We start from the raw sequence: 27256 nt of genomic DNA, 5'->3' as shown, positions 1-27256 counted from the left end.
TATTGAAATTAGTAAACGTGAATAAGACTCGGCTCTGTTTTTTTTTTTTGGTCACGGAAAACGTTCATATTTGCTAATATAAGAATAGCATTCGGTTAAACCAGGACTAGAGGGCATGAGTGGTGTTGCACTTTCCGTGACCTCTCATTGTAATTTTTATTTTGCTTCTATAGCATCATTTAACAGGGTTTTTTTAAGTTACACGTGAATTTGTAACATTTACACTCGATACGTGATCTTGTTATTATTTAAGTCTGAAAACGACTAATTCTAAAGTTTCGTAGCAAAACGTCAGAACACCCTTTGTCATATCTTTGCACAATTTGTTTTATATATTTTTGACAGCCTCTATCATTATCAGTGCACACACGTTAAATCTATGATACAATAAAAATCCGGTTGCGTGTCTCTCTAACAAAGCCACTTTACAAAGGAAGACCGAATACTAACATGGTCAGCTTTTAACGAGAATTTGCAAGAATTCTCTCCCTTAATTATTGACTGTGTTAAAGCAATTCCCTTCAAATTGAATTGCCTCCCTTACATTAGCTAAAGTCGTGTTATTCATGACCTAAGTCAATATTTCTTTGTCATGGATTTTGCATTGATCTAATATTTTGCTTTAGGTAATACACGGAAATTAAGCTCGCATGTTACTCCGTAGAAAGCAACAAAACATGTAGCCAGTTTTTGATATAAATCATGTTGTTTTATAGATTCATAAAGATATTAAACATTTCTGTAAAACACCATTATGTTAGCTTATGATATTGCGAAATTCGTGTTGTCATGTAACAGAAAATGAAAACATTTAAATAAGTGTCTTTTCTTTTGAAACTTTGAACCCCGCGAAACATTGAAATCCGAAAATTATTTCATAAATGAGCTTTCCCACAAACACATGTATACATAATAGTTTTCCTCGAGAAAAACGAAACTTGTGTGAAGATATATGTATTCCCATTTTGACTGATTGTTCTTGTCCATATAACGGTACTTTTGTTTAACTTTCATGCCTACAAGTTAAGTTCTTTTAAACATGATAAAATAAAGTAATAAACTAAGCAATACTGTATTTGACAAGCAATGGCAAAGAAAAACCCGAGCAATTTAACAAACTTAAAAAAAAAACATATATATTACTAAAACACGCACATACATGTTTTATTAACTGGTCTTGATCTAAGGTTTTCCATAGAAATCAAAGAAAGAAAGAATCTATTGAATTATGAATCAAGTTTCTGTTTTTTTTTCTGATCAGCATTGGTGTATGTGTATCATAGAGATCCTAACTCATTTTTTAAACAATTAGCTCTGATTCATCCTGTCTACCTATCTTTAGTGCCTAAGTTACTTGATTATACATAAATCAAATATGCTTTTCAGATATGTGTTTGTACATTCTAGACAATTCAATCATGAAATCAAATTTATCGTGTAAACTAAAGTCTTTAGCTGTAAAGGTGGCTGTTTTTCATGCTTTCCATGAACAAAAGTGAGTTAGGATCTCTATAATACACATACACCAATGCTGATCAGAAAAAGAACAGAAACTTGATTCATAATTCAATAGATTCTTTCTTTGATTTCTATGGAAAATTATTCTTTGAAGTAGTTTTTCTCCTGTCGTTGAATGTTTCAATATTCCAAAGGTATTTAGCTTTCAGTCGGAAATTATGTAATTTATGTTGATTCGTATTGTTCTCATAAACAGTTTGGTGAAAAAGCAAAGCTCTGTCCTATTCTGTTCTTTTCATTTTTTTCTATTTTTTGACTAATTAGACAATTATGAACGTTATTGTTTCAAAAGACTGTATTGAATCGTACGTCAGTTGTTGGTATATGCAGTTTCGTAAATTAACACGGTTTAAATTACATCAGAACTTTAAGAAGTCCACAAGATTTTTATTTCTTGATACACTTTGAAGTAAAATGGAAGCAAGAAGCCTTTATCCTATTACACTTAAAATTATATTATTGTATTGTTTATAAAGTCAAGAATACCTACATATGTGAAAATAAATTGTCATGCTTTGGAAAATATGATTTATTTGCCTCTAAAGTAAAAGAAATTGAAAAGTTTACTGTTTTTCACTATATCTTCAATATAAGCGACGGTGATACTTTTAAAACAAAATTGGAAGCAAGATGTTCAGTTAGAATAAATATTTTCACACTAAATTGAAGAGAAGAAATTGAAGTTTACAGTCATATCTGGTAAAATATTCAGAAACCAAAAGACATATTTGAAATTAATCATTAAAAATAAATTTCCTATATAATCAATTGCCCAATGTAATATCAACAGGGAAACCAACATTGATTATCGGATAATTTTCAATGGGGACAATCTACTATGATAAGCCAGTCAAATATAATAAAAGCTGGGGATGGTTATCGTTAATCTCGGACTACAATAGGCACACTATATTTTGTATAAACAATAATACATTACAACAAAAGAGCGTAATTATTAAAATTTATGTCCTCATTGTTTTACTTTGTAATATATGATTTCTTTAAATAAATCCACCACATAGGAGGAACCCAAAAACGTCAATGCTATTTAACATAACAATAAAAGCCCACGTGACTGTTCTAATATATATTTCCAGCATATCGATTATTACATAAAGGTGTTATTTCCTTGGGCCGAAAAGGTAAGATATTTCTTTCTTTTATATATATTAATCAACACAAGATTTGATATAGCGGTAGCAGGGGTCGGCATTTCGGACTCCACTGCAGTCAAAACTAGAACTGGTATTATTTTAATTTCGTGAGAAGTATCATTGTTTATTTTTCAGTTGTTACCACCTTTAAAAAAACTGGCAACCATTTTTAGTGTCTATTTCTATGTATCTTTCAGAGAGCAGAAATTAGTAAGCGTAAAAGGACACTAGTATTAAGCCTCATATAAAAGCTCAATAGTATTTGATTTATGTGAATAGTCTATTGAAAGAAAATTAGATTTTGTACTTTTTTACTTTTCGTACGATTTATCTTCTGAATGAACTCATTTTTATTTGTACAGGATTTAGTAAGCAGTATAAATATCTATTGCGGAGACGTATTTTAATGTCAGTGTTTACTTTTTCACGCGGATAAACAAGAAATTGTCCAAGGTGAAACCGACGTTAAATCTGTTGTTTATCTGCAGGGAACGGTTTTCTTAAGGTTCGTGTACCTTGCTTATTCAACATTATATACAATGTAGAATCACCCTTATATTTTTTTAGAAATAACAGTATCATGTTATCAAGGGAATTGTAAAACCACCATTTACCAAATGCATCAACATGACTGTTTTTGTAATGTCCTTCTCAAAAGTGTGTGCTCTCATTTACTAGAATGGTCATTTGCATAACCAATGGTGAAAAACACCTCAGTAAGATTTCTATAGATGTAGGACGAATAACACACGATTATGAGTCAATGGAAAAGCTTGAAAAAGGACAAATAAAATTAGATGATTTAGTCACTAATCGAGGGATATTTTGTCGTTGTACCTTTGTTTTCGTTTACTTTATAGGTATTTTGTTATTTACACAATATTAGATTTACATTACATCAGCATGAAATATATTGACTTAAATCTTCCGCTTATAGGCCTACATTTTGTACGAGCTATTCAATATAAGATTCAAAGTGTTTGTCTATTGATACCATGAAAGAACAATTTTCTTATACCTGTGCTATTAAGTAAGCGTATTTGTAATTACTATAGATACAACATTTCGAAGATTTTATGCAAGATAAATATAACAAAATGATACTCAGAAAACTATCCGCAGCTTTGTATTACCCAACAAAAAAATCTTTAATAGTACTGCGTCCAAAATAATATTAAATCGTAGTCAGATCGTCAATGATAGTGTACATATCGTAAACTTTGGGAATATTATATCATAACATTATTGATTATTAAACGTTAACTACAGTTCGTTATCGTAAACATCGTGTTTGTAAACATTAATTATTGCGTTTTATAATCTTAACATGGGGTCCAATATTTACGTGTATCTTGTATAAGAAAAAAAGTGAGCTCAAGCTAAAACAAGACATAATAAGGAAGTAGTAAGGTCATTTTGTAAGTAGAGAACTTTTGGTTTGAAAACGTGTAAACACGGATGACCTAGTAATCGAACTGTATAAGCTTTAGAACTCGAACTGTGTCATACCATCTAAAAAGGTCAGATGTACTAATTATTGTACAAAACAAATTTTGACATAATCTTGACCGACACAAATGGAATATTTAGCTCGCATATTGGCATGTTATATAAACGTTAAATATTTCTAAATTTGTACGCTCAATTGAAAAAAGTTTTGCTGGCATTGACAAATTATTGTTAGGATTTCGTGATAAATAGTCTTGCTCAATACATTCATAGGGAAATGCCTTTAATGGGTTAACAAAACTGTTTTGGAAAATAATGAAATTGGAATTTTTGTTTTCTACTAAATCCATGTTATGCAAGATGAACATTTAGTTGACTTTCGATTCTCTTTTTTGAAACAGTCCTTTTGAAACTGGGCGGATCAACATGGGGAGCATTGAAGACCTCCTCTTAAAAGGCGGGCCTTGCAAATTAAGGATTTTTGTTTTGTTTTATTTGTAGCATCGACATATCAGTGACCGAGTATACACCAGACATAGTAAAAATTAAACATACGGTTTTCTCAAAAGTGAAAGAAACATATCAGGTTTTTAATTTTACTTTGTAACTACACTTTACTGTTTTAGTGTCTTGCAAGTTTTAAACATCTATTTGATACAGAAAACATGTATCAAAAACACTTTTTTTAAACTTTAAATTTAAAGGATACCACATGAATATTTGCTACAGATATCCTACCAGGGGTTCCTATCTGCCACCGACAGGAATCTCAGAGCTTTCGTAGGGTTACTTATTGATTGCTATAAAACATACTCTTCAAAAGTGCAAAGATAAGACATACAGCATTAGCTATTGCAATCCGCCAGTAGACTATTTGTTCTCTGACATTTCTGTAAAATGGTGCCAGTAATGTTTCTCACGTGTGCTCTGATCAATGACTTCTATAGCATATGAAATTAAACATTTTTTTCTTCTTTCTCTTCAGCAAATATGTCTCGGGAACTAAAATTCAGGCTTCGTAATCTTCAAAAACCACAGTGGTTCATTCGTTTCAGCGCCAATGGTTTAGATGTGAATGAAAACGTATTGAATGAACTGAGGCGTTTGGAAAGTCATATTGTTGTTTTCACAGTAACAGGCTCTCTTAGAACGGGGAAGTCGTGGATACTTAACCAACTCGCAGAGTGTGGTGTAGAGAATGGTAAAGTAATTCATAGAGTACTTTTTATAAACATACCCTGGCAAAACTAGCACGTTTTAAGGCTAATTATGCCGGTTGATGAAATACTGCGTTTCATTCATGCATTCATGAAATACAATCCATATAATTCAATCTATGAATGATAGATTTCTTGTTATTTGTTTTGCTTGTACTTTTCACCTAATAGCATGGAAATAGTTTTTTTCATAAATATGAAATATAGATCAACTTTATGCATCGAGGCGTGTCTGCACTTTTAGCTCATAACAATACTGCGCTAAACGCCGAGGATAACGGATCACACCTCACTAATTGACGTTGAATTATACACGCTCATGGGAATATAGAAATTTAAGTGTCTAACTTCTCGCTGAGATGTAATCTTTAATCACGAAAACTAAACAAATGTCCTCTATATACTCTAAGTGATTTTGAAACAGCGCAGTTTTCTTTAAATAGCGCCAGAACATATCGAGAATATGATTACAACGCTAGATATCGGGATAGTTTTATACCTATTTCTAATGTTTGAATTTGAAGTCAGTCAAGCATGGGCGACCTGCGATAAAATATATGCGATATGCGAGTTAAGAAAGACAAACATCTCTTCTCTTACAACTGCCAGACCGGAAATAACATTTCAGTTTACAATATCTAGATTACTGATAGCGTGTTTTTTAAAATCTAGTCGCAAATAATTAGCAATTTTGAAGTACTGCGATCAAAGGGGACGATTAAGTGGCAATGGAATACACGTGTATGTACTTTTCAAATTTCTGTAATGCTTACCTAATTCTCAAAACCATGTTCTTTGATAAGCACCTAAAATTCAAAATAAATATGCACGAATATAGGCTGCATTGACCTTAAAACTGTTAATAGGCATCAACAAATAACATTTAGTTTGCAAAGAGATCTTGCTGATACGCTCCGCGTAGAAAGATATACATGTATCTGAACGTAATTGCTAACTTCTCTTGTACAGTATCAAATATGCATCTGAAAAAAAAAACTGCTAAAAAAATGACTAAAATACAGTATTAAAATATGCATTTTACATTTTAATTTATTTCAAAGAAAGAAAATGAAACATTTTTTTTTCAGAGTTTATCAAAAAATAACTTAAGGAAAACGTTCGTTAAAAACATAAAAAAATGCAAAATGTAAGAACAATACTTTGCACCTTCTGCTACATACATTTCAATTTATTTCCCAAATTTCAGAAGAAACGTTTTACTATTGTGTTTGTTTTAGGATATTTGCACTTTGATTGAAATCTTATTGGTTTGTGAATTTGATTTTTAAAGAACTTCAACAAGGCTTACCAGAAGTTCACAAAACATTATAAGAATCTTTCACTTGTTGGAGATAAAAGTTTCATTATATTATGAACATAAGAATATGAGAGTTTGTTTCTAAACTGTATTTAAAATAATATGAAGTCTTAAAAAAATCACGCCCGAGTCGGGAATCGAACCCGGTCCGCCGCGGCAATAAATACTTTACTACCTTCTTGACCAATACACCACAGATGAACATCTGCTTATCGATGGTTAAATATAAAGCTTTATAATAAAGGCAGTTTACCTCAGGTACCCCTTACAATCTTTCCATTAGCGTACCAAAAGTGCGAAAGACAATCATTTTGATTTCCAATCCAATATAGGTTTCGGCGTGGCTGATGGACAGACAGCGGTTACAAGTGGTATTTGGATATTGTGCCGGGAGCATCCCATTTTGAACTGTGTAGTGGTGTTCTTGGATACAGAAGGATTGCATGATCCTTTTAAGGTATATAATTACATGACTTCATAAAAAATTTCCGGACCATAGTCTGTGCTATTGACGAGTTTATATAATTATGTCAACACAGGTTTGCTGATCTAAAGTATAAAAAATTAGAAAGAAACTCTAATGTCATGTAAGAAATACTTATAGACGTTTTTGAATTGCTTGCCAGTCAATATTAGTTAATTTTAAAAGTTATTAGCCATCCTTTGGATCTGGTACAAATATTTGTGACTAATAGTATTGTCCGCTTAACCACCAATAGGAATGTACGGTAAACAGAATCGTAATTTATATAGTTCACTATGCCGCATCAGAGCATATTGGCGTGATAGCAGAAGACCTTTTAAATTACTTGAGTAAACTTTTTGGGGGGATAATTTTCATCATTTGATTTTGAAATGGAAGTATAATGTAGTAATCATGATTCCGCCGGATTCTGCTTGACCATTTTGACAGAAAAAAGTTCATCTTGTCAAGTAATTATGCCATGAAAACTCGGAAGGGTAACTGACCTTCGTATTTGACTAATATTTATACTGGCAAACTTAACAAACAGGTACGAGGGCCGTTCAATAAAAAATGATACTCCATGTGTAGTTCCGTAACCGGTGGTTATTTTACATGCGGTTTTCAGCACATTATAGAGCAATTTATTGGAAACAAATTGCCATAAGAATATTAAAAATCGGCAGATTCAAAGTTAAAATATAATTATTTGAGTGAGGTGTACTCAGGTATACTGGACCATTTCATGTTAAAAATATTGAGATTGTAATATGCAATTCCTTGATTCTACTATTCAACAACTAGAACTGTAGTTCAATTTTCAGATAAATTATCATATTTACATAAACATTTGAAAACTAAAATTAAAAAAAATTGATAACTGTATTAAATGGAGTGTGTTTATTTTACTCGAATAATGATAAGTTCTGCAATTTTGTCAGGTTTGATGTTCATCGTTGAAAAACTTCTTGTATTTTAAGTTGATACTAATTTCTTAATTCTCGATTACGAAACAAGTTCTTACAACTTAGACTTATCACTCTTCAGACACATTCCAAATGGAATCAACCTCGAGTTTAGATGTTTTAGTTGTGTTGTAAAATAAAAACACAATATGGAGTTAAAACAAACGCAAACTCGTCACATATTGCTGTAACTCGTAGAAAAATTATAGAATTTTGTGGTTTTAAAAGTTATTCTATTATTCTGAGACCCTGGATGCCCAGGACAAACCTAAGTTATATTTATTTTTGCTATGGTCCAGTATACCTGAGTACACCTCACTCAAATGATTATATTTTTACTTTGAATCTAACATTTTTATCATTCATATGGCATTTTTGTTCCCAATAAATTGCTCTATAATGTGCTGAAAACCGCATTACAAAATAACCCCCGGTTACGGAACTACAATCGGAGTATCATTATTTATTGAACGCCCCTCGTAAAACATACATACACCATCAATTATCAGAATTAAACATTTTTTCCAACCCCACTTTTGTGGCGTCGTCTTTCGTCCAGAGACAAATTCAACTTAAGTGATAATGGAAGTGGCCAGAAATTTAAAAACAACATCAATAGGATATTTTGCCCAGACGAGAAAGAGAACGGTTTCGTGTCTTGACAATTTTGACCTTTTAAAATGAATAATAGGATTGTTTCATATTTGTAATGAAATGTAATTGTCAAAATACACTAATAATGCCTCAATAGATATTTTGAAACGGTATTTCTTCATGAATATTTAAGCAGGTGTTGTGTTTATATACACATTTCAGACCAATACAGAACAAGAAGATAACCGCCTATCGACTTTGTCCTTCTTACTGTCAGATAAGTTCATCTTTAACGCCAAAGACAAGTTTGACAACAACGATTTAGGAAAAATAGGGTATCCTTTTATATAGACTGGAAGTAGATCCTTTGTTTTATGACACATTTTTAGTTCGTGAGTTATAATTGTGATCACTCACCGTCCGTCGGTTCTTAGATGGTCCTCTACCAAATTTGTTCAAACAGTTCCGCTTAGTTGCGTATAGGGGATTCCAGAGCTAAAATAAAAAGAAAATATTCAAACGACAACCGCTCCAAAACTGCTTGTCCTTTTTTAAAATAATTTCACTCAAATGTTTCTTGGACGACACTTTACAAGTGTTGTTCAATTTATTCCATTTGCCAAATAACAATCATTGTTTTAGTGGATTCTTTACATAAGTATACAATGGAAACGTAAAAAATATCATGTAAAAAACTGCTCGTTCAATTTTAAACTAATTTTGAATAAATCATCCACGTATGCCTTACGAATTTATAAATTACTCAGATTCGTGAAAAAAAAAACTTCTCCAACAGGGGGCTAAGTTACTCTTTCAATTGTGTATGATATAGTGGAATATTTAAACTTCTTTTTTTTCAGAAAAATCTAGCCTGATTTTAAAATAACTTTACACCAATGTTTCTTGGATAACCCTTCACAAAGTTTGAAATTATTCAAAATGTCTTCAAACGCATCTTCTTTTAAATCGCTGATTTGATTTTTAAAAAATTCCACAGAGATATTCTTGGGTGACAATCTATCCAAACTTTAAATTACACAAAACGTGTTCTGATTCGTAAAATATTTTGCCACCTGGGAGCGTGGACATTTATAAAAATCTTTAAATGCTCTTTCCAAAAAATGTTGGCCCAGTTTTAATTTTTTTTTTAATTAATGGTAGTTAGGTGGCACTTTACAGAGTTTGTTCAAGTTACTCTAAGTTGTCTAAAGCATGAGTTGTTATAGATAGAATAAGAGGTTTACATGTAAGTATAATACATTTAAAACAAGGTATATTTTATCATTATATACTTAGAAAAATCTAGAGTTCTGATGAAAATACAGTTTTGATAAATAGACCCCATGTAGCTGATAATGTTAAGGAATTTCTGAAGAGTTTGTACTAGGAAAACCTACTTTATTTTAACAGCACAAGCCTCTCCTAAGCATTCTATTAAACGCATTTAGTTCACCTCTCTGCAGGCATTGAACCCAACCTTAACGGCTGTAGTATGCGATTTTGCCTCTTTCCGTGATGAAATATTTATCTTTCAACAAATTTTATATCTTACATGGTTATTGACATTTTGCCTGCAAATATAATTTCCTTCATGTGTTTCAAGTTTTATTGCAATGATTTCAAAGAAACTACAACAAAGAGAAGCACAAGAATCATTTCCAGAGTTCATTCTACTTCTACGAGATGTTTCCAGAGTCAAAGTCAAGGGTAAAGTAGTGGAGCCCAAAGAATATCTAGAAAATATCTTGGAATCTGCTGGACCCGATGACTGCCGATTTTCTCCTAAATGGTGCGTCCGAGAATACTGTAAGAAGAGAGCATGCTTCACTCTGACGCAACCGACAGAATTCGAAGATCTGTCTGAATTGGGTGAAACTGATCATCCAGAGCTAAAAGCTCGCTTTTTGGAAGACAAGGAGAAATTTAAAAACTACTTATTTAGAAACTCAGATATTAAGCGATTGAATAATGGCTCACCATACACAACCAGCGGTTCGTATTTTTACGAATTAACAGAAAAATGGTATTATAATTACTTATTAAATTACTTCAAGTTGCATTTTGGGGTATATTATCGTGTGTTTTAACACGGTTCAGAGTTTAGATACGAGGAAATAAACCTTGAGGGCGTAAGCCCAAGTGTTTAATATTCAAAGAGCTGAAAAGTGAACTTAATCATACGGGTAACAATTTTAATGTTCAGTAAAATATAAAGAGCTTTATTCCTCCCAGATGTAATGATTTGGACGTCATGCAAAATTTTGACGGCAAAATTAACATCGTAATGATCTCTTACCAGTTCGCTCATCAATCGTCGTTTATCACAGAATATACAGCACTTAACTCATTTCTTTACAGAAAATTCGAAATGTGTAATGTTTAAATTTTTAGTTACAGTCTTTATTCATTAAATACTTAAGATTATTGTTATGCTTCAGCATTCTGTGAGTACACACGTGCATTAGTAGCGACTGTGGAAGACGGTGCGATACCAAATGTTAGTTCCCTTCAGCAACGTATAGCGGAAGAAGAAAACCAACGTGTTTGGAAAGAAACAACAGAACTATTTAGAAATTCTATCAGAGACGACGAGAAAACTAATTTGTACGGATCGCCCACGGAAAGATTCAAAGTGCTACAAAAAGAAGGGATTGAACGCATCCAAAATCAGATGATACCTCAGAGCCAGCAACATATGTCTGAAATTGTTGAAGAGTTTAAGGTTACCTCTATTTTACTTTGTTGATTTGGATTTCTAAATTTATTCTTATTTTTCTTAAAAAGATGTAAAAGAGTTAGGAGAATTGACGTTTTGTTGCATGCTACATTTTCTGTGAAAAACAATTGAGACGACCAAACGATGTCCATAATAATGTTCTGTAAATTGTCTAACACATTCTTTAAGTGTCATCTTCATTACTATTGACACATTTATTAACTGAATACTACGTATTTCGTTTATAATGAAATATTAATTCTAGATAACATCCACAGCTAACAGGGTTTAATGAAAGAATAAAGACACTAAATAGTGAAAATAAACTTTTATCCTAAAATTATAACAGCGATTGATATATTTAATAGTTCTTCTTATTTTACTATGCTGAGTGAATGTTTGCAACTTTTGGCATTCTATTAGCCTTTTATTATGAATTTACGAATTTTAGTCAAACAGTACAATCACCATTCAAGGTTTATCTTTTTTGTTCATTTTACATTTTATGCGTCTTTGACAGAAAATTGACAGCAAATGTGATTCATATTTTTATCATCTTAAAATTACTCTTTTACTCTTGTCTATATTCTTCATCAAAATGTAGGTTTATAACATATAAAAATAGGTGAAAGTTGTGTGAATTGCCGTCTTTTGAAGTGTTATTTTATATATCATACATAGAAAAGATTCAGCTTTGTCTAAACGAGGTTATATATTTGGCTGTTTCGGTCATATTTTGATAAAAATGACAGTCCCATTTAAGAAATAAGTCACGCGCAACATTTTGGACGCTGTTTAAACTTGAAATGAATGCAGTTCAGAATCCAACATAAGACCTTTAGGCACATACATCAATTACAATTTGAGAGGTTCTGGAGATGACCTAGTTGCAGGTCAGACATCTTCATAGGGATTTAGGTCTCAAATAACAACTATTATGTGATTTATTGGAAGTAGTTTCAACATAGAATAGTTGCACCAGTTCATCATAGGAGGTAAGGTCACGCAAAATAATCACAGTTTGAGATTTTGGAAGTAATTTAAGAACGCCTTCAGAATTTATTATATAAACCTAGTTCACATAACCACTACAGTTTGCGAATTTTGTTATACATAATAGTTTGAACATGTTATAACTGCACTTCAGAATACGTCATAGGAACTTAAGTCACTCACAATAACTACACCACAACTGCATATATAACTTTGTGCTTATTTAACGCTTTGAATATGGTACAACAACAAAAAGAAAAAATAATACTGCATACAACATGATTCCAACCTTTTGTTAGGAATGAACTGAAATTATTCTGCAAGAAAATTTAGGTAATGAAAGTCATATTATGAAGGGTTTAGATTATAGCTCTTGAAAGTAAGTTTGTTGATTTTATATCGAATTAAGTCAATAATTAAGAGATTAATTAAATTACCTGAAGTCATTTGTCAAGAATGGATTTTACACAAACACTATTTTTTTTTACCAACTTACTTAACTTTTATTTCATCTTACTTACTATGACTTATTAAACTGTGATTTTTCAATTAGGTATTTTCAGAGGAAGAGTATAAGAAACTGTCTACAGAAAAATGCCGTGAGTTTTTGACTTGCCACCTAGAAACATGTTTCAACATGATAGAAGACAACTGCTACATGGCTCCAAATGCCAAAGAAAAGTTCGAAAGAGACGTTAGAAAGGTCAAAGAAAAATACGACAAAAAGGAAAATTTGGGCCCGGAGGTTTGTTACGAAGTACTCACATATTATAATTAGCTCACCTTAGCACAAAGAGCTATGGGTAGGATATTGTGATCACTCGCCGTACGTCGTTCGCCCGTCTGTCGTCCGTCTACACTTTTCATCAAAAGATGTCTCCCCTTATATCGTGTGGTGAAAATTGATAAAAACTTGGCTTGAATCTTTCTTGGGTGGTCGTCTTCCAAATTTATTCAACCAGTTCCGGTTGGTTGCACATAGATGCCGCAAGAGCAAAAAAAAATAGATGAAAAAACTTCAAACAACATCTCATCCGCTAGTCCGATTATGAAATAATTTTACACAAATGGTATTTTTTTTACCCTATACCAAGATTATTCAAATTATTTTGATTTGTCTAAAACATGGTCACCAGAGGGCAATGTCAATTTCCTGTAAATGTATTTAGTGGGAACGTTATCAATTTTCCTGGCCCTCTTGTTATAATAATAATTATTTTTTTACCAAATGATATTTAAGCAAATCTGCAACATTTTTATTTATTTTTATTTATGTCTTGTTGGGCTACCTGTGATTTATGATTTATTTCGATCTCTTCATATTGTTTAACACGACATTTATGTTGTGTTAATGTACTGTTTAATTTTTCAGTTTTAACATTTTGGCTTGGGTGGTTTCAATACTCCCGTTCAATTAGCTTTGGGTATTGTGTAATCATTTCAACGATATTGTGTCTGCTTCTTAATTTTGTCTTGTGGCAGTTTCTGTAATATGCACGCCCAATAACGTCAGATTTCCACTGAATATAACTAGGGATCATAGGCCGCTTTTCATGGAATTGCAATCTGTGTATTATTGAAGATTCCATGTCAACCGCTGTATGAATACATCTGTTGATGTCTCTGATTTTAATTTTGTACTTGTAACATGTATAAATGTTGAGTTCTGCTCAACCCAGGGCTAGAGGACGTGACGGTAGCTTGCAATTCCTCCTCTACCGTCTATGAACAGGCTCAGTGAAACCAACCCTGCAACTTTTTCCTTTACAATGTATGTCATGTTGGGCAACCTGTGGCTTCCCTTTTTCTATTTTCCGAATGCACTTTATCACATATTTAAATTACAGAAATCATATATACTTGATAATATTATGGTACATTAAAAATGTCCCTGTTTAACTTTTAAGCCGTATGATATATATACTTGTCGAACCTACTAACGCTCTCTTAAAACTTTTGGTAATAAACTTCATACAAAATGTATTACAGATAGTTCATATATGAAACTTTTTAAAGGTTTAAAAAAATCATCTTGCTAATAATTGTGTACCTCTATAATTTCAACAAAATTAAGTTAAGAATGATAAATGATTATTCTTTAAACGACATCTGACATTTTTTGAAAAAGACACAAAAACAAATATGAATGTTATGATTTTATTAAACGTTCAAGTACCTGTTTGATAGAGACAGAGGTGTGAATATAAAATTTTCAAATATCAATTCAAATTTATATGTAGTTCTGAAGTATGGCAAGGTAAAATAGTAAATTTTCTCAGGATTCCCTCTCCTTAGTGAAATCATTTCGTTTTAAGTTCTAGATATTTATGTGTATTCTGTTATTTTTTATATTTGAATGAGATCGTAAAATAAATCAAATGATATATCATAGCTTGACTCGCTTTTGTTGAAATGTCAGTACATAATGAACAATATGTTTTTCCAAAAGTATTTGCAATATCGTAGGCGTAAAAGTTGTAATACGAAATCTATTATCGAATTATTAAGGGGTGGGGGTGGGGGCGTTAAAAGTTCCATTTTGTTCATTTCGTCGACAGGTTAGCTTTTGGTCGGTTCTGTTTCACGGCCTTATACATAACAAGCACAAAAACACATTATTTATGTACTTTACAGAAAGTGAACGTTTGGAACGAAAAAGAAAGAGAAATTAGAAAAAAGATGAAGGAACTCGAATTGGTGGACTTACGGTATGAACTACACTCAGCGGAAACAGCAAACAAAGAAGAAAAAGATCACCTGGATCAAAGAATAAAACGTATGGAGGCTGAAGTAAATGAACAGAAACTGGAGATGGCGCGAAAAGGTAGATTCACGTTGCAGAAAAAGAATTCATAGTCTTAAATACGATACTTTGACAGACATTTTCGAAATTATTTTAGTTATGTTTAACTGTGTGTGCTTACAAATTATCACCGCCACCACAATAAGGGCGCTGTAATTCTGTTATATCTAACTCAAAACAATGTAAACATGTGTATAATATGAAAATGAACGTAAGCAATCTTACTGCGTTCATTTGTTTTCTTTTTGTGTACATGAATATAATTCTTTGAAACGTTCTGAATAGTTAAATGATCTTAGATAAATAGGATACGCAATCTGTGCATGTTGGTGACAAATATGAAAAAATTAAACTGTGTTTCAGTTCTATTAAATTTTGCCATATTTTGTAGAGAAACTACATATTGTATAGATTGATAATATACTTTTTCATTTTCATTGTACACATTTATCTAAGATAAACGCACGTTATTATTATTTTTGCAGCACAAGAACTTGAACAGAAAAGAAATAACGAGAAGCTTGAACTGGAACAAGAAAGAAGAAGGAATGAATTCGAGTTCGAAATGAAGACAATTGAATTACAAAAACAACTAAGGCAACAGGAGGATAAGATGCATGATCGAGAAGTGCGTATAAATGAAAAGGAAGCAGCTCTTACAAAAGCTGTAGAAGAGATAAAAGAAAGTCAAACAATGCAAATGCAAAGAGAAAGTGATGCAAAAGTAGTCAGTTCATTAGTTGACGGAATATCTCTAATTGGAGCTGCAGCTATTACTGCCCTTGGTAATTTAGGTGATGATTCAGAATGACGCGTGCACTTGAAAAAATAAGGAAATGACTACTAATTGTTACATAAGGAGAAGTCCAAAATGTAGTTCCATATTGTTGGTGAGATATAGTATAATATGTCATATATAAGGATGCGGCATTTATATTAGTTGGCCTAGTTTTATTGCGTATTGTTATATGTTTTAGTTTTAGAAAATGTCTTCATATACGTGATTGCTCAGCAGCGAGTATTTTCATAGAGTGTTGCTTTTAGCTAATCTGAGCACAAAGTGCTTAAGGTGAGCTATTGTAATCACCCTGTGTCTGTCGTCGTACGTTTGCATCGTCTGTCATGCGTCGTCAACAATTTGACATTTTACACTCTTGGGGTCACAATTTTGGCCAAATCTTGATGAAACTTGTTAAGAATGTTACCCTCAGAAAACTCACATTGAGTCAACTGGGGTCATAATTTAGGTCACTAGGTTAGTTAACAGGAAAACGTTGTTAACACTCTAGAGACCAAATTTTCTACCTTATCTTCTTAAAACTTTATCAAAATTTTTGTCTCTGTGAAATTTAGGTCAAATTTGAAACTAGGTAACCCGTGGTCTTAACTAAAATAGAAAAAGTGAAAACTCCACAGGTCGGTCAACACGACAAAAACTAAAATGTTGCAGGCCCGGTTTGATTGAGCCTGTTCATGGACGGTAGTGGAAATGCATGCTACCGTCCACGCTAAGTCACTAGGTCAAATCGAGAGATATAAATTTACTGAATTTGCATGTTATGCCACCATTTTGCGGTGGGTTATAGATTTGATTTTGTCTGTCTGTCTGTCTGTTTGTCAGAGAACATGGTTTTACATATAACAAAAGTTTGTGGTCAAACATCATTACGCTTTATTGAAATGTTCTTCAACATTACAAGTCATGCATCTGAGACAAAGTAGTCAGGTTTAGCTAGTGTGACCGCTCAGTGCATTGTCCGTCCGTCGTCGTCCGACGTAAACAGCTTTGCTTTGAATACTCCAGAGATAACAATTATGGCTCAATTGTATTGCGTCTTGGTCAGAATCTTTGTCTTTAAGTTAACAAAATGACAGAGGACATACATAATAGGTTTGAAGAGTGTTAAGTATATTTGTTATTATATATCATATCCTAGAAAACACTATTTCTGCATTTATATTAAAGAGAAATGGTCTGCTTTAGTTTCATGTTGTTTCATGTGAAAACATGGCATCTAGACTGTAAAGTGTTTTTCTATGATTTAATTTTACTGTCCTACCCTTTAACGTTAGATGACCAAATTTCAATCTTGACCTAGAATTGATGCAGGCAAATATTATGACTGTGTTTCATATAAATCAGGTAAACAATTTAGTCTCTAGGGTGTTTACAAGGCTTTTCTGTTATTTTGCTTAATGACCCAGTTTTTCAACCCGTTTCAAAGTTAACCTACATTTGATAATGGCAAATATTCTGACATAGTTTCATAAGATCCAGCATAAAATATTGGTCTAGGGTGTTAAGAATGTTTTATTGTCTATGATACAGCTCTTGATCCCGGTTTTAATCCAAGATAACCCAATTCCGTAAAATCTCTAGATATTTTAATGTCAAATACTCTAACCGGATTTTATCAAGATCAAAAGTTAATCATGACCTCTAATGTGTTAACGATGTTTTCCCATGACTTCACCTAATGATAATTTTGGACCCTAGATAATCTAGTTTCAAACTTTTCAAACTTGATGTAAATTTTATAAAGATATTCTGATCTGGTCTTATATAGATCCAGTATAAAAAAGGAGTCTTGAGTGTTAACAAGGTTTTTTTTATGATTTGACCTAGTCACATAATAACCCAGTATCAAACTCTGTCGAAAGTTTCTCAACACAACATTCTGACTTAGTGTCATTAAGATTGGACTTAAAATGCAACCTCTAAGTTAGCAGTGAAATTGTGAACGACAGACGACACCGGACGACGCTGTCCTACCACACTGGCTCACTTTGAGCACTTTATGCTCAGATATATAGCGCAACTCCTAATGTTGAATAATATTCCAACACAATTTCATGACGGTCTTTCAATACTTTTTGCGACGGTCGTTCAATACGTTTTGTGATATGTGTATTACAAATTTTCTCTGACGGACAGACGAAGCCAAGTCTACATCCCCTACCGCATAGTAGTGGCATAATAAGCCAGACAATCACCTTTCACGCATTTTTCCTACTGCACACAATATAATGATGTTGAGATGACCCCCGTGAAAAATTGATCGTCTTAGGTGTTCACACTCCACTTCGTCTTAATTCGCAAATGTCTAATAGCTTGCATTTCACAATAGAGTGACATAAAGCACATATTGGCGTAGAGGTTATTCATAATGAATATGCATGAGTCCAAGATGGCGGCGTCCTACTGGTAATCGGATGCCTTTGACAGTATCTTTGTATCCATTACTTGCTCAGTCAAGTGTGAAATGTCAGCCGTAAGTGTTCCTTCTCAGGAGAAGGAACAATAAGACAGACTGACTGAGTGACTGATCGATTGTTTGAGTGAATGATTGACTCATTATATGAATATTTCGGAAATTAATAAAATGATTATAAATAGATGATGGATGAATGGAGGGAGGGAGGGAATGAGTGAGTGAGTGAGTGATTTGTTCAACTGCGGAATGAATGATTGAAATCTACAAATGATACGAAATGAAAAGTTATACGATTGACCTAAGTATTCTAAGTAGAGATCAATATATTATTTGAATGAATGTATGATGAATAGATTGATTGATATACTGATTGAATGACTGATTGACTGATTGATCGACTGAGAAATAAGTCATTTTTGAACGAATAATTGTACACTACATTTTATTTAGGAAATAGACACTTGGAAAGAGTGACTGAATAAATAATAAAATCAACGGTTGATTGATAGATTGATTGATTGATTGATTGATTGATTGATTGATATAATGAATAAATGAAGGAATGAATAAATGAACAAAAGTATACAAATCAATCGAAATGAATGAGTTTAGTTTAATCATATTTTATTGTATATATATACATATTTAATACACACACATACAACAAGCATACATAAATACAGCAATGTAAATACATGTATACAAAAGAGTTGGGCCAGAAGTTTTAACAACATTATCGGGGGCCCTCCTGTGACAAAGCAGGCTATATGTTATTTAGAAATACTGTCGTTATGTGATATATGAGTAATCGCTTATCAAATCAGGAATTGAAAAAAAAAAGAAAATATAGTATCGTACTGCAAAAAAAAAAACAACAAAAAAAAAAACATTTATATATTACAGAAAAGCGAAAAAAAGATACAATACAATTGCCGCAGATCCAATATAGATGCCACCTTCCCAGTCCAATGCATTTCTTGTATGTAATATTTTAGCAGTGGTCCATTCTAGCTTGACGTACATCATTAAATTACAGAAAACTAAACAGTAAAATAGTACAATAGTTATCAAAGTCTCTTAGTTTCCTTTATGAAATGATTTACTTGATGAAATAAGAGCCTATTTTGAGCATCGTTCAGGATATCAATACCAAATAGTAATTTATTCGTGCTAAGAGGGTAGAACTGACGTGTATTTATAAAAAGATTTCTCCTTTGTTTGTTGTATTTTGGACATTTAAATAGAAAGTGTTCGGCATCTTCTACTAAAGAACCACAGTCACATGCAGGATTTGCGATAAGGTGATAGTTATACAAATCTGAATTAAAGTTGCTACAATTGTTTCTAATGCGTGCTTGATATACGGATGGTGAGCAATCGCCACTTGTAAAATATGATGGAACAATTGGTGGTTTGTATAAATCCTTAAGTTTTCTTTTAAAACTTGCTAATGAGTCTGATTCTCTAATATCTAAAGGTAATTCATTCCAAAGTTGTATTGCTGAAGGGATGACGGACGGACTTAGAATAAATTTTTGTTCTTCTCGCCACTGATACATAATTAACATTATTTCTTAACCAGTATTGATTTTCATATGCATTTTCGACTAAAGAGGGGAATAACTGTGATAAGTACAATGGCAATAAATGATGTTTTTCTTTGTATACTAATATTAATTTCTGAATCTTTCTTCTGTCCGCAAGAGATACCCATCCGATTTCTTTTAATAATTTTGAATAGATACTCATCTTGTTAAACCCGTTACAACTCTTGCAGCTTAGAATTGTATTTTCTAATATTTCTTTCTCATAATTAGCATAATTATCCCATAACAAAGAGGCATATTCCAGACGTGGACGTAAATAAGATAAATATATTTGATTGAGGGTTTTTCGTTGAATTTGAAATTTCAACATTTTCATTGACCCTAGAATTTTCGAGACAGATGAGACTTTAGTGGCGATATGTTCATGCCATGACCCGTCCTGACTAAATGTAACACCGAGATGTTTATGATGTTCAGCAAATGTTAGATGTACATTATCAAAATATAAGTTTGGGCGGTTTCTATTACAATAGGAAAAAACATAATTTCTGTTTTAGAAGGGTTAAAATTCACTAACCATTGATTGGACCATATCTTAATTTTGTGGAGGTCATGATTAAGAGTTTCTTCCATCGTATCTATGTTACTTGTTGATACGGCTAGAGAACTATCATCTGCAAAAAAGTCTAGTAATACTTAAAAGTGAATCAGCTATATCATTTACATAGATAAGAAATAAAAGAGGTCCAAGGACTGAGCCTTGAGGAACCCCACCATCTAGACATTGTGACTCTGAAAAAGAAGTTCCGACGAAAACATTTTTAGTTCTATTCATCATATAGGTTTCTAACCAGTCTAACAAATTCCCTGTGATTCCATATTGTCGTATTTTGAAAATTAGTCCTTTATGCCAAACTCTATCAAACGCTTTGGGTATATCACAAAAAAATACAATGTGGATTCTTTATTGTCTAAAGCTTTGCATATTTGATGATAGATGTCAATCAGTTGATAAATAGTAGATTGTCCTGGTAAGAAGCCTGATTGATTTTGGAATATTAGTGAATTGTCATGTAGATAGTTAAACATACGTTTAAATATAAAACGTTCCATAACTTTTCCAACACAACTAATAAGAGAAATTAGTCTGCAATTCCACGGTTCATCTTTGTTGCCTTTTTAAAAAGAGGCATAAGGTGCGCTAATTTCCAATTAGACGGATATATTTTTTCGGACATTGAACGATTTTATAGTAGACAAAGAGTTTTGCATAATGTTTTTTTTTTTTTTTTTACATTTTATGACTAATTTCGTCAGGACCGGAAGCTTTGTTAACAACTTAATTTATTAAAATGTCTGTAATTTCTTGTTCCTGTATTATAAAATTTTCAGGCTTGTTGGTGTTCTTAGTGAGAAGATAGGAAGTTCAGTATATGTATCATTAACATTAGAAATAGACACGAAAAAATCGTGAAGAGTATTTGCTTTATCAACATCTGACAATGAATAGCTATTATTTTGGATTTTCAGAGCTGGTGTACTCTCATTGTTGGAAGAGTTATCCTTAACAAGCATTTTAACTGTATGCCAGTATTTACGCGGATTCGAAGTATTTAAGTCATTTAATGAAAATTCCAGATTATTGTAGAAAACTTCTTTTGCGTGTTTTTTATGTTATTTACGCGATTTCTTAGTTGTTTATATAAACGCCAGTCTGAAGTTTTGTTAGAATTCAGTGCTTTATGAACTGCCTATCTCTTTGTCGCAAAGTTCTTCGAATTTCAGAATTGAACCAGGGTTTGTCTTTTGGTCAAATCAACGCCATATATGAAGGGATATATTGTTTTGCGAATTAGCTGTAAAGAAATCACAAGCATTATCTATACTTCCGTTAGTTATATCGGACCAATCTGTGTTATGAATTAAGTCATTTAATTAAATAAAATCAGCTTTCATATAGTTTTAAACTCTTCTTTTAAACGGTTTGTTAGAGTCAAAATCTATTTTAAGGAATATGTATGTTCCAAAATGGTCACTAACTTCTTTCGGCGTTTCAAATATGCCTGAATCAAAAACATGAATATTATTTGTAACAGCAATAGGATTAAGTAATGTTCTGGTGTTAGATGTAATTCGAGCGGGTGAATTTATAAAATTGGTCAAATTGTTTAATAGGATTATGTCACGAAACTTGTGGTTTGATATGTTAAGTTGATCTTCATTTATATCGCCTACCATTATTAAGTTCTGTTTTGACTCTAAAGCTTTTTCTAAACATCTATTCAGTTTGTCCCAAAATTCAACCGTATAATGAGGTGGTCTATAAATTGAACATAAAAGATATAAATGTTCTTTTTATCTTTGATCTCTACCCAAAGTGATTCGGGATTTATATTTTCTAGATTAATTAGTATTGTAGGTCTTAAAAAGGCGGAAATGTAAACTAGAAAACCCCCAGAATGATATGTAATATTCTTTCTGAACATGTAATCAAAGCCCGATAGTTGTAATGTACTATCTTGAATATTTGCATCCAACTTGGTTTCTGTAAAACACAAAATATCCGTATCTAAATATTGATCTTTTATAGAGTCAAATTTATTTCTTATACTACGAATATTTTGTTGAAGTATCGATAAACAGTTTGCGTGACTAATCGTAGGACCTGGGTTTAGTTCGACGTCACCTGCCAGAAGTAATAAATACGTTATGTATAATAAAGAGTTAAAACCGGTATTTAGGTTATCGATCGATTCGTACAGCTGATTATTCACACAGTTCGACTGATTTTGCTTGTTTGGTGAACCGTGAAAAAGGCTGACAGACAGTATCATTCCAGTTATAAATGTCATATTCAAAGTTGCTCTTCTTACCAAGTTTGTAAGTTGAAAAAACAGTTTACATACAAAAGAATAGAATAATGATACAATTTCCGTCAGGAAAAAAAGTCAAATTTACAGTATATCTCTCATGGCCACGGACCAACTGCTGGCCGTTATAAAATGACCCCACTGATGCCCGCCATGATACTAGATCATTACCCATGAGGTAATAAGTTAATAGGAGACATATACATGGCGAGCAAGCACGGGGTCGACAAGGAAAACAACACAATGGACAGGAGACAGCGGCGACAAAACAACATAAAAGCGGCAATGTGTATCAAAAACAAAACAAAAACTAAAGTACTATAGTTTTGAAACATGATAAAAGGATTTCTTAAGGGATAGATACCAATGATGTTGGGAAAGTATTATACATTTCTCTTATCACATTTTAACAGATCACAAAATATAAAACTGCATACAAAAAAAAATAAAACTATAGTGGGTTGACAGAAAAAATGTTAGACCAACTCATTTAGATATAAAAAGGACTCACACTACACTCACACTCCGTTCTCTGAGAACATTCTTGTGGTTTTATATAAATCTCTTAATCAATATATTTAAGACCACAAAATAGGCCTATAAGATTTTTATAATTATGTACAGTTACTGACATTTCCTTTAAATAAAATAATGCAACTAAATCTAATAATGTACCATCTCCTAATAAGATAATGAAAAAACCGTCATTTTCATAAACAACTATCGTGAAAGCGAAAAAGTTGTATTAATTGCTACCCGGTTATATGCACTTACCGCATTCAGTCATTCAAGCGATGAAAGTAGATAATTGATATTAGGCCGTGTAAGTTTTACGTTAGTTTATTACCTTTACCATCTTAATTCACATCAAGAGCAAACGTTGCGTTTGCATAACAGTCTGCTATATCTAATAATCTTTATGATGAAAACGATAACATTCAGGTAGCTTTGTGATAATTTTATAAAAGCATCACGTTTTCTAGCCTGTTACATTTTTTTTGTTCTAATATATATATGAAATGTCTAAAAACCGAACTGTTACATTTTTTTATTCGAACTGTAATCTTGAATTTGTCAGACTGAAGTCGTGCAAAATGAACAGTTGTTCAAACATTATTGTAACATTAGGGTTGGGAGAAAAATAATCGGATTACTAAACTAAAATGTGAGCCTAGTATGCTATTGGATTTTACTTCATCGAATTAGGTATTTAAATTTACTATCTCTATATTTAGAACATGATTTTGAACTTGTTACTAATAATAGTTTGGGAAACCAGACTTCTAAATATATACAACTATATATAGCCGAATGTTACTATTCTTAGATTGGGAAATCAGGTATCTAAAAATACATAGCTATAAATAAATGTTGTCAATAATGTAAATAACAAAGAAAAGTGACATTGCGTTATGATCCAATCTGACTAAAGTACATCTCCTATTACGCTACGCATAGGATCCGAGAACGACCTATTCATAGCCTCGTTCTGACGACCCTTTCGCTAGCCAATCAGGGCTTAAGTTACAACATTTTGCAAATCTACCTGTAGCCTTGACTTTTGATATTTACAATTCTTATATCATAAAGTGTCAGATAGCCGTTTAGTCCACTCGGTAGGCCACTTGCTTTGTATGCGAGGGGTCCCGAGTTCGAGCACTGGAATGACTGCACATTTTTCTTACTCTTTGACATTCGAACAAGTCGTCTGACTGGTTAAGATAAAAATAGCAATACTGGAAATCCAAAATTTACAGAAGACGTATGTCAGATCTTCGTTTAGAAGATCAAGTACTTAAGTCAGATTGCGTTATGATCAATCAGTTCAAACACAAATTTGCATTTCAGTCATACGCTATTTATGGATATTCTGGCGGGATATATTTGGGTTTAATCCCGTCTCTAATTTCCTGGACTGCTTCCGTACTCTTTATGGTACTTTAGTTTCCATAGAGTCAATACACATCAATCCGTACACATTACCTCCGGCAGTCCATGTTTTCAACAATTTATTGTCACGTGTTAGCTTCCTTGCTACATAGGCAAGTTGCTCCCGTTTCCTGGTGAGTCACTCTTGAATGAAAATGCCATCCGCACTGGATTTTCTTGCGTTGTACACACGCTGACGTGCTTTGGAGTATGTGAATTTAACAATGACACGCCTATTCCTGGAGATCTCGTTATTGAATATGCCAATTCTATGCGTTTTGTCGATATCACTAGAATTGAGTGCAATGTTAAGTTTTTTATTAGCAAAATTCAAGATCTTACTTTCTATATCTTCTTGCACGTCTCCTGTGTCACCCGGGATGTTGGAAATGTCTAACATCATTCTCCTCCCATACTGTTCAATGTCATCGTTGTTTTTGTGTGCTTTTTTGACAGAGTTACGCAGGTGCTCTACTTCCAGGCGCAGATCTGATATCTCGGTGCGCATTTCCTTTGTCTTGCCTTCAACAGTCCAATCGAATTTACTTTTAAGTTCATTCTTAAGTTCCTGTACAAGGTCAACCTTAAGTTTGTCTAACATTCTAGAGACAACCTCTTCTAGTTCTTGTTTTGAACACATTGTGGTAGATAGCGTCCTCGGATAGGATTCAGTGTCCGAAGTGTCAGAATTGTCCGAAAGTGCGCTCTGATATTCAGACTCTGTATCAGATTGTACTGTATGTTTATGTCGTTTTAAGAAAATGCTGTGCAGATGTTTCTGGTCTGGAGAAGATTTGGACCTCTTCCGTTTACTTTTAGGTTTGGTAGGCATCTGGCTGCATTGTGATGATAACCGGTGGATGGATGGGGAGTGGTGCCAGTATCAAAAAGTGTTATAAAGTCACATACCCATAATTTATCCAAACACTGCACTTATATTTTATTGCTTAAAGTCATAGCTTAGTCACTGATCATTGTATCCCCAAAGAAAACGAGGATTACTCCATTATTCACATTTTTTTTCACACAAATCTCAAACCGCGCCACTATTCCTAAATAACCGGAAGCGCTTTTTGAAATGAATGAGTAAATGAATATACAAATAATATAAGCATTCTTTAGAACTAGGAGAAACTGACAAATAAATAACTGATAATCAATAAAATGTAAATAAACATGTATAACCAAATATCTCACCTCTGGATCATGCTGTTTTGGAGAAGCTTTTTAAAGTGACATGGACCATCCAAGGAACATCCAGGCCAAGTTTAATCAACTGCTGCCGCATGGTTTCATAAGAAATGTTGTTTGAAGAAAAGTGTGGATGGACGAACCATGGATGGACGAATGAACATGACAATATATGACGGTAAACCATGCTAGTAAATAAGCTAGAATAGAGTCTACGCAGTCATTGTGTATAAATAAATGGTATGGTGTTAGTAAACAGAGTATATACAGCTGAGTACCTTCTCAAACTGTTCAAGTCTGTATCTCAAATAAAAAAAACCAGATACGGTAATCCACAGTGGTCAAAGAATCTTTCTACTTTACGGTCTGATATATGCAAAGTAACAATAAATTGGTCCGAATGTCGTGATAGAAAACATAGAGTACGGCTTAAAATGGGTTTATTCTAGCACGTAAGTAATTCAACTGTGAGGTGCAGAAACCTAAGCGTCTCGTATTCTTTACAAAATGAGATTTTCAGTAATTGTAATTTAAATTGTTATGATTGTCGGAAACATTGGAAAAGCTGGGACCAGTCAACTTTAATCCTTACCCTGCTAAATTTTAAAATAAACTTGTCCATCTTTCAATTTGGACAGCGCCATTAACTGTTACAAGAGGTGCGTACCAAAAAAATACTGATTGAATGCGAACAGTGAAGATCTTGATCAGACTGCACGGATGTGCAGGCTGATCATGATCTACACTGGTCGCAAAGGCAGAATCAATCGTGCCCAGCATGATTAGGGTCAAGAAAGATTAAAAACCATTTTAAGTAATTCTAAGTAATGGGGAATCTTCAACAGTTTTATATGATTTAGAGAAATGGAAATTTCATATACTAGTAAGTAAGTTGTTTCAATTATGTTTGTATTGAAATTGTACACACTGATTCTGTAAATAGTAAGTATTCATTATATACCTATATAAATTTTGTCAAAAATATGGCATGTATTTCACCAGTAAATATGAACAGGCAGAAAAAAATCGTATTGTACCTTTTGTATTGTATGTTGCCGGACTGACTACTTTCATTTAATATGCATGACCTGACACAGCTCTATAAAAAGGTCACATAAAATCTTCACTGAGTTCTATTTTAACATCTATAAACATCGCCGATTTCGTTCGATAAAAAAAAACAACAAAAAGGTTGAGTTATTTGATAAAAGGGTCATTATAACAGTAGTTAGATCTGGGATTTTTGTATCCGGCTCTCGTGGAGTTTACAAGGTCGGATCACACTCGGCGCTTGCGCGCCTTGTGAGATCTGAT

At 32.8% G+C, this 27256-nt stretch overlaps 1 protein-coding gene across 3 annotated transcripts; it reads left to right on the top strand.

Annotated features, from left to right (window-relative positions):
* The first annotated feature begins 2540 nt into the window (after nt 1-2540).
* Nucleotides 2541-23946, top strand: LOC123532009 (guanylate-binding protein 5-like). 3 transcript variants are annotated; one of them, XM_053534894.1, is made up of 9 exons: nt 2541-2660; nt 5107-5322; nt 6989-7113; nt 8901-9013; nt 10282-10670; nt 11117-11400; nt 12941-13144; nt 15022-15211; nt 15676-23946. In XM_053534894.1, exons 2-9 carry the CDS (start codon nt 5112-5114, stop codon nt 15999-16001), a joined length of 1842 nt encoding a protein of 613 aa, XP_053390869.1. In that variant the 5' UTR covers nt 2541-2660; nt 5107-5111; the 3' UTR covers nt 16002-23946. The 3 variants fall into 3 exon arrangements, with proteins under 3 accessions (XP_053390869.1, XP_045169278.2, XP_053390868.1); XM_045313343.2 differs by lacking the exon at nt 2541-2660 and adding an exon at nt 3020-3177 and having other exon boundaries at nt 12941-13132; XM_053534893.1 differs by lacking the exon at nt 2541-2660 and adding an exon at nt 3020-3177.
* Nucleotides 23947-27256: the final 3310 nt, after the last annotated feature.

The sequence above is a fragment of the Mercenaria mercenaria genome, unplaced genomic scaffold, assembly GCF_021730395.1.
Source record: "Mercenaria mercenaria strain notata unplaced genomic scaffold, MADL_Memer_1 contig_4247, whole genome shotgun sequence".
Taxonomy (NCBI): Eukaryota; Metazoa; Mollusca; class Bivalvia; order Venerida; family Veneridae; genus Mercenaria; species Mercenaria mercenaria.
Note: the sequence above shows the minus strand (reverse complement) of the source record. Positions and strands in the feature narration are given on the sequence as shown.

Coding starts and splice junctions, on each gene's coding strand:
- LOC123532009 (XM_053534894.1), top strand. CDS start 5,112: ATGTCTCGGGAACTAAAATTCAGGCTTCGTAATCTTCAAAAACCACAG. Junction 5,323..6,988: donor AGAGTGTGGTGTAGAGAATG/GTAAAGTAATTC, acceptor AATCCAATATAG/GTTTCGGCGTGGCTGATGGA. Junction 15,212..15,675: donor ACTGGAGATGGCGCGAAAAG/GTAGATTCACGT, acceptor TTATTTTTGCAG/CACAAGAACTTGAACAGAAA.